This window comes from Phlebotomus argentipes, unplaced genomic scaffold (assembly GCF_947086385.1).
Source record: "Phlebotomus argentipes unplaced genomic scaffold, Phlebotomus argentipes genome assembly scaffold_18, whole genome shotgun sequence".
In the NCBI taxonomy this organism is placed as follows: Eukaryota; Metazoa; Arthropoda; class Insecta; order Diptera; family Psychodidae; genus Phlebotomus; species Phlebotomus argentipes.
In genome coordinates this window covers 17,130,814-17,139,147 of record NW_026776177.1, presented here as the reverse complement: position 1 = coordinate 17,139,147, position 8,334 = coordinate 17,130,814, and the positions used below count along the sequence as shown (strand labels likewise).

Genomic DNA, 8,334 nt, shown 5'->3' with positions numbered 1-8,334 from the left:
ATAATTGCGACTTATCCACAACTCAGCAACTCCATATCGAGAGTCCTCGAGCATCCGCACCGTCTTTGTCGATCGGCAGAGAGAGAGAAAGACTTTTCCTTTGAGCGTGCAAATCAAAACACTCGACACGGTGCAAATCGAGTCACGTTTTCCATACTGATTCTCACGAATATGCATAAAATATTGCGATGTGTCGAAAAGGTAAGGATACACTTCATTTCCATATTTTCGCTACATTCCTTTCACCACGTAAAAATTTTACACGGATCAAGGAATGCATAAAAAATGAAGAGAGATTTGCCTTTAATTCACTAAAGATATGGAAAAGGATTTAAGGTTATTATCAACATATAAAATTGAAAGAGTCAATAATAGGGAATGGATCCCTTCGACAGGGATGAAACCCTGTTTCAAGCGGATCACAGGATGCCGCCCTATTTCGCCAGGAAACTAATCGACGAGCTCAAAGAATTCGACACGCCTGGAAAATAGATTTGGATTCCTTTTCATGTGTCAAAGTTCTGGCTTCGCTGTATTTCCTGACGAAGGGATCTTACTTGGGAGTCACAGGGAATCACTTTCACATCCTGGTTGACAATCTACAGCCAGAATTTCGCAGGATTTGTCGCCAGCAAACATATTGATGAGTATCCTGGAATTGGTGTTAAATCATGTAATGATAAATAAACAATGCTAAAGAATGAACAGAAGAAATTGAATAAATTTCTAAATTAAATTTCATATAAAACTTGCTATTCACTCCCAATGAAAACAAGTCCACTGTTTGTGATTCCCATTAAAGCAACAAACCGCCGTTTGTATTCCTCTGCTCGGCTCTGTAGCTTTCCTACATATTTATTTAAATGTATCATTGGAATTGCAAAAGGATAACGAATAGCACAACAAGCTTTCGGGGGAGAAAAAATACGATTCTCAATCTTGGGCTCACCATGAATTCCTGCACGGCTTCAGCTGCGGAGCGTGTGCGGGGGCGCGGCTCCAATTGAGGGGTGCATATATCAGGACAAGAGTCGAACTGGAGTAAAACATAAATGTCAGCGTGTTCGACAGTTTCCATTTTGCACAACATCGGGCCGAAGGGAGGCAGACAATTGCGGGGGATTGTCGTTGATGTCGCAGGAAAATATTGTTATTGTCGATTATTTTCCATATTTTATCCATTATAGTTTCACCCACAACTTCCTCCCCGGTGAGTCTGCGAGGTGGTTTTCCGTGCGCGTGAACTCCTTGCGCTCGTCGGCGGACGCGATGCGTTCTGTCATGCGAGACCGTTTAAATTGGGATTGAGGGACGCTGCTCTGGCCCGGAGGCTGCAAAAGGAGAGGAAATCCGAAGGGGAAAGTAATTGGATTGCATATTTGAAATTTATTACACCCCAAGGAATTGATATGTTTTTCTTGCCACGACTTCATCAAATTACTGAGAGTTTTTGGCACAATAGACGTCCGCTCGAATATTCGCCTCTTTCTCTCTCGTGCACTCGCTGTAGTGGAAAGAATTTGCAATTTATAGGAAAGAGCAAGAATTTTTCCACCAACACTCGAGGCCACCCTTCGTTGGCAAATTTAATTAGAGTCAATAGAAATGTTGTGTACATTAAAGTTTTCGGGTGCGCTTTGCAATTCGTAGGGAAATGCTTGAGAGAGCGAAACTCTTGAAACCCCATTTGAGAAATATTATATTGCTTTTTGCGGTGAATGCAGAGATACAGCAACACAAAGTGGAACAAATGACTTCAAGATATCATCGTGATTAATTGTGTTCACAAGTTCTGCTTAAATAATAGCGCACAGCGTGATTAATTGTCTCGCAGGATTTTTGGGAATTTTACAGTGCCACAATACTGAAAGTGCACCAAATTAACCTTGCGAATTTATCATTTTCCGCGCGACGCCGATGCTTTCCCAAATGGTCGCCATGGGTGAAAAACAAGCGCCAAATAAAGTGGATCTCCTAATGTGAAAACTATATGATAAATCTCCCAATAATGATTGCAACGCATTTGCGAGTTGCTATCGCGCAAATTAATTATCTATACTGATATCGCCGCGAGAGGATTCATTTGGCCGGCGGCCGGGCGATAAAGTTCAAATTTCATTGCAATTCGCTGATATAATCTGTCCATTAAAATGCCCATTAATTAACATTCGCCCAGTATTTGCAAGTAATTATTTCATAACACAACTTTACATAATTCCGCCATGTCGAATCAACAGCGAATGCCGAACGGCGGCGGCGGCAAAAAAATTGTGCAAATTGCATTTTCATTTCTTCATTATCTTATCAGGAGGTCCATTATGGGGAGTGAAATGCAAATTTGCCCAGAGAAAAATATCATTTGGCGTTTGCGAGGTAGCCAAGAGCTAACAATTATTTATGGTATTTCTCCCCCGCTCGGCCTAGGCAAACTTCTCTCCACGTTGGAGCCATAAAGCGGTTGAGCTGCGCCACCCCGCGCTGCTGGGGAGCAGAAAAATATTATTCCACAGGGAATTACTTAATTATGATGTTCTTTACACCCATGGCAAGGCAACTAAAACCAACGTAAATTACACCGCAGAGGCAATGAAACTTTTCCCTGGCATCTTTTCTCCAAATGGAAGCAATACAGCTTGATCCGGGCTCCACTTTTCCGCCTGCCAGCCATTCAAATGGAGCTCCAGCAGTGAGATTCTTCACGCAAAACTATGATACTTCAAAGAGATCTTTAGATTATTGCTTTAAATATATTAACTGAAGATTAATTATCTGCAACACTTGCAGTGAGAATTGTTACCAGATTCATCGCGTTGTTTGGTTTGTGTGATAAAATTCGGGTAAGAATCTCTTTTAAGGTCTATTTCTATGATTTAATTCTCATCACACGATTATTTAATCAATTTCAGACAAAATGCCTCGCGGAAACACCTTTATGCAACTAGAGCAAGGAAAAGAAACGGAAGACTGTCCGTGGAAAACAACGGTCCCACAATGTCGTCTGCAATTTCCTCAAATCCCTTAAATGCTATAAAATGTGATAAAAAATGGTTTGTTTATTATTGGGAAAACTAAAGTAAACCTTAAAAAGCAATTTACATAAAAAAATGTGGATTTTTGGGAAAACTTAAAATTAATTAACCCTTTAACGAGTGCAAGTTTACAAGAGAACAATTATAGAAAACTCTTGCTCGAGCGAGTTGTTTGTATTTGACTAAAAACCATGATGATTTTCAAGAAAATAGATATTTTGACCTCCACAAAATTAACACTTCTTGCCTTCATTATTACTTTAAGAATACTTTAGTCACGCAAATACAGCTAAGATAATATCACAATATTAAGTAGTGAAACATGTGCTTGAAGATAATGTATTAAACGTATGAAAAAGTAGATTGAAATGTGATTAAAAATTATCCAATTTATGGGTAACGCAATGACCAATTTGTCGTCAAAGGGTTAATTGATCGCGTCATTAGCACGAAATGAGTTCTTTTTGTAGATTTAATCTCAATGAAAGGACGCAATTCTTCTCATATTAACTAAAAACTATTCCGTTTTCACTGGATCTCTTTCTTCAATTTGTTGGCATTTGTAATTTTATTGCTGTCTCGCAAAGGAAAACGTCGGACGTCGTGCATTTTGGTGTGAAGTGGCGAATGCAAATGCCACAGGGTGGCACTTGAGGGGAAGAAGTGCACTGCGAAGTGCAACAGCCACTTTTTGGCTCTGCCCGAAGCGCACAAAGGACAGCAAAGAGTGTCAGTTGCAGACGCGAGGACATGAATACGGAATGCACGATAGCCAATTCGGCCATTCGCGGTGGGGAATTTATGGAATTATCTCGTGGATTCAAGAGTGTGTGAAAAGTGTCCGTGAATTTTTTATAAGCCAGAGAAACAGAAGCAAGACAACATTTTGAATGCATGGCACAGAATGGTTTGGGTTGTTAAATTATACAAAACACACAAGAACTCACCCTCAAAAACCCCTCGAAATGTGTAATTCAGGAGGATTTGTTCTGTGGCTGCGGGTGTGAAAAATGAGTCTTGCGGAGAAGAAAGAAAATGTCTGAATTGGAATCCACTTGACAAAGGAGACAACAATTTACCAGGCGTCTCCATTTCATCAGCCCCTCTCTCTCCACCCCAGCGCCTTTCATCGCAAACGAGCCAGCAAAAAGGGCGCCGCACCCCATTGAATTAATGATTTCCACGACAGCGCCCAATCCACACTCAATCGTCCTGCGGACTTCTTGCGCGCCCAGAACTTCGGCATTTGTTGCACATCTCTGTTTCTCTCTCTGTCTCTAATATCTACTTCCTCGTCGTGACGTTGAGAATCCGCCGCCGAGCCACGAAGTAGCCCAGCACGAGGAAGACCAGCGTCAAATAGAGCAGATTCAGGATGTTCGGCCAGCCGCCCGAGTCCTCCACGTCCACGGCCTGCAGGATCTTCTTGGGAACCGTGTACTGGCAATACATCTCGTCGCAATCGATCCTGGTCCTGTTGAACCCGTAGATCGAGACAACGAGTGAGTTGTAGCCGTGGCGCATGAAGGAGATGTCGAAGAGCCACTGAAGGTAGGAAGGCGCATCGCGGCGAGTGATGAAGTAGCCAGAGGACACGAAGAAGGCTACCATGTAAGTCTGGCCCAAAATAGATGCGTTCTGAGAATTGAGGAAAATAATTAACCAATTATAGACACAACACATGTTATCCGTTTAATTTGCAAAGAAATATGTGACTTTTTAATCATATAAAACAAAAACTGCCACTCTGTTGATATGATAATTTAAGGAATTAGTAATGCGAAATCATAAATTATTGATCATGAAACTACGATAGCAAATATAATTGTTAACTTGCGACTGAACTTTCTTGTAATTGTTTATCTATTGTGTAAGGAATATAATGAATTGTGGGAAATCAAATTCAAGTGCAGCACAAAGAAAGAATCGCGTCGGCAATGCGAGTTGTTCTACTGAATATTGCATAAGCAGGTCAGTGGAGCAAATGTGTTGCATGCAGGAGGCGTTTCCTCACCTGGACATTAAATATGAATCCCGTGGTGTAGCCGATGCAGTGGCCGACGATGGCCAGCCCGTTGCAGCCAGCGACGAACACGGCCAGCCGCTGGATCTCCATGTCCTGGCCGGTGACCCAGAAGGTGACAATGGCGTACAGAGTGGCGGCCATCAAGTGGAGCGGCAGGTCCACAATGACGAGGGAGAGATAGTAGGGCAGAATGGAGTACCATCCATTGAAGTGCTCCCTCTTGACTATCGGAATTTCTCGTGGTACTTGAATGACAAATTTCTTGTTAACATTAAATTAGCGACTCTGGGCGACTCATTCACTCACTGACTGAGCAGTTGGCCGAGTGCGACACAAAGGAGAAGTAACTGAGTGTGTTGAGGATGTAGCGCATGTTGTTGAGGACATCTTCCGCCTTGCGTCCGATGCCGTGATAGAGGATGCAGACGATGGCGATGCAGAGGATGTGGATGGCACTCCGCAGGCCAATCAGCGAGATGTCGCGATGCGTGATGAGAGCTCGTCTCCTCACCAGCACGGCCAGCTGTCTGAAGAAAGTGGCGCCGTACGGCAAGTCGTATCGCAGCTTGATGTCCTGCAGCAGTCCGTCGACAGCCTCGCCGTTCGGGGACTCGCTCGCGGTCAGCAATCGATCGCGCCAGTCGTTCTCATAGGCGTCCGAGGCGATTTCCAGCAGGAACTCTGCCGGGTTGTACGTCTGCGGGCACACAATGTCGAACGACGCCCTGAGATGCTGCACAATCGCGTCATACCGTCCGTTGTAGATGCATTTCCCGGCCGCCAAGACGTACAGCTGATCGCACTCTTGCAGAACGAGCGGCGTTGGCTGGTGCACAGTGGCTATAATGACTCGGCCGTCCTTGGCCAACTTCTTCAGCACTTTCATGCACTGGATCGACGTGGAGTAGTCCAGGCCGCTGGTGGGTTCGTCGAAGAACATCACGGTGGGATCCCTGATCATCTCTAGCGCTATCGTCAGGCGCTTCTTCTCCCCTCCGGACAAGCCGGTGCTCCTGTCGTTCCTCAACTCGTACAGACTCAGCGACACCAGAATTCTGTCAATCAACTCCTGCAAATCTTCCGCCTTCCTGCTCCTGCCGATCTTGAAACGCGACGCGAAAATCATCGCCTCGTTGACGGTCAAGAATTCCGCCACCAGGGAATCTTGCAGAATGTACACGGAATTCACATTCCTCGCCCTCTGTCCCTTGTCTATCACAGAAACATCGCCCGAAAAGCCCTTCTGCGCCCCAGCCAGTATGTTGAGCAGCGACGTCTTGCCAGCACCAGAAACTCCCATCACCATCACCAGTTCGCCACTCCTGAAGCTCCCGCTCACGCCATTGAGGATCACCTTCTTGCGCGCCCGACAGAAGCCCGACTTCCACTCACGCACGGTCACGGCATGGCGGATGTTGGAGAAATTCACACTGAGATCCACCGTCTCCTCATCCATCATGGACACACGCGAGATACTGACTGGAGACAAGTTTCACTGGAAGTACATCGCACTTTTCCACTCAACTGTGAACTAATAGTTGAATGGAAAAAACTGCATCTGTGTAACAACTCACTACACTGTCGGCAATTCCACAACTTTTTGCCGTGCACTGCAAATTGTGGGGAGGGGAATCACTTTTATAGTGCTCTGAAGTGGGAGAAGGTCAAGTCAGTGCACGCGCACTTAAATGGTTTGGTATTTTGTTTTAGAAAACGAATTGTAAATAAAAATAGACATAGAATACAAGTAAGGAAAGTGGAATACTCTTTGTTCTACTTTTTCTCTAATTTTTGCATAAATTAATAATTATATTATATCAAAGGGTTTCAAGCAATAACAAACGACAACAGCAGTGTAGCGGAATTTTATGCAACAATCTTCTTATGACGGCGACACGCGAAAGGTCGAGAACTTGTAAAGTGGACAATTAGACATGATTATTTATCTTCTTGAGTGATTTGAAGATTTCACAGAAGTGAGTATACAGTAGCGTTCATGCAGTTACGAACACCTCTTCAAAGCACTATAATGTGTGTAACGAAAATTTATCCAGTGGATTAAGTGAGTGAATCCCGTGCAGTTGGATGCAAGTTCCTTTCGGTGATTTCCTCTGCTTGGGACGCAATTGTTGTCTTCTTTTTGGCGTCTTAACTGCTTTTTTTCTTTCTTTTCACTTTGTAAAAGATGAGGAAGAAAGGCTATACAACTTATGAAAGAGCTTTTCCACCGTTTTGCTCTGGAGGTTGGTCATCAATGCTTAGACGTCGGTGGACGCAAAGTACGGTCACAAAAGCATTATACTTATGAGCGATTAATAAACATATTCTATTCTATTCTTCAATGCCTAAGAATGGCCTTAAATGCAGGTATCGATGACGAAACAAAAAAATTTATAAAAAATGAAAAAGTCTATAAAGAAGCAGAAATAGAAAACTTAGAAGAATTTAGCACAGATATAGCAAAACGCACATACAGCAAATTTGAAAACATCAATAACAGAATTATAAACAATATCATAGAGAAAAGTAGATTCAATACAAGAATTTAAAGATATCAATCTCCAATCATACTAGATTAAAAATTAAAAACATGCTCATAGGCCATCTCCTCCCACTCCACCAAACAAACAATAACTTAAAATAAAAAGTACATAATGAATTACAAAAAAAAAACAAAAAAACAGCAGTAGAATAGCAGCAGGCTATAGCCCTGGAAGGATTCATAGTGAATAAGCAACAGGGACAAATATGTACATAGTATAAGCTAAAAATAAATTTACTTTTAAATAAAAATAAAATATTCTATTCTTCAGGAACGTTTCCTCGCACGACTAAACAGCCAGTCAGGGAAACTTCTGCCAGAAGGTCCATGGAGGGATGTAGCGATCGATTTTCTCAGCCCACTTCTATCTAGTGAAAATTCATTGGTGATAGTAGACTATTACAGCCGATACAAGGAGGTGGAAATAATGACGAGAATATCGGCAACGAATACGATTGCGAAGTTGGAACCTATGTTCGTGAGGCTGGGCTATCCTCAGTCGATAACACTGGACAATGCGAATCACTTCATCAGCGAGAAGTTCCAGTAATTCTGCAAGCAACGAGGAATTCACCCCAACAAGATCCTGCCATACTGGCCGCAAGCGAATGGAAAAGTGGAGGAACAAAATTGCTCCATAGTCAAAAGGAAAAAGATCAGCGCTTCAACCGAGCGAAATTGGAAGAACGATCTCCAAGAGTATTTCACGATGTATTACTCTACTCCTCACAGCACAA

General features: G+C 43.0%; 1 protein-coding gene across 1 annotated transcript; it reads right to left on the bottom strand.

Annotated features, from left to right (window-relative positions):
- Positions 1-834: 834 nt before the first annotated feature.
- Positions 835-6,519, bottom strand: LOC132259258 (ATP-binding cassette sub-family G member 1-like). Its single transcript, XM_059756818.1, has 3 exons — positions 5,362-6,519; positions 5,044-5,300; positions 835-4,667 (listed from the first exon to the last, which is right to left on the bottom strand). The coding sequence occupies exons 1-3, from the start codon at positions 6,512-6,514 to the stop codon at positions 4,314-4,316; spliced, it is 1,764 nt and encodes a 587-aa protein (XP_059612801.1). The 5' UTR covers positions 6,515-6,519; the 3' UTR covers positions 835-4,313.
- Positions 6,520-8,334: the final 1,815 nt, after the last annotated feature.

What these genes read in the sequence shown, in the direction of transcription:
- LOC132259258 (XM_059756818.1), bottom strand. Translation starts at nt 6,514, where the DNA reads ATGATGGATGAGGAGACGGTGGATCTCAGTGTGAATTTCTCCAACATC. An exon ending in CTCGGCCAACTGCTCAGTCA is followed by an intron (nt 5,301 to 5,361) that starts GTGAGTGAATGA and finishes TTGTCATTCAAG; the next exon opens with TACCACGAGAAATTCCGATA. An exon ending in GATTCATATTTAATGTCCAG is followed by an intron (nt 4,668 to 5,043) that starts GTGAGGAAACGC and finishes CTCAATTCTCAG; the next exon opens with AACGCATCTATTTTGGGCCA.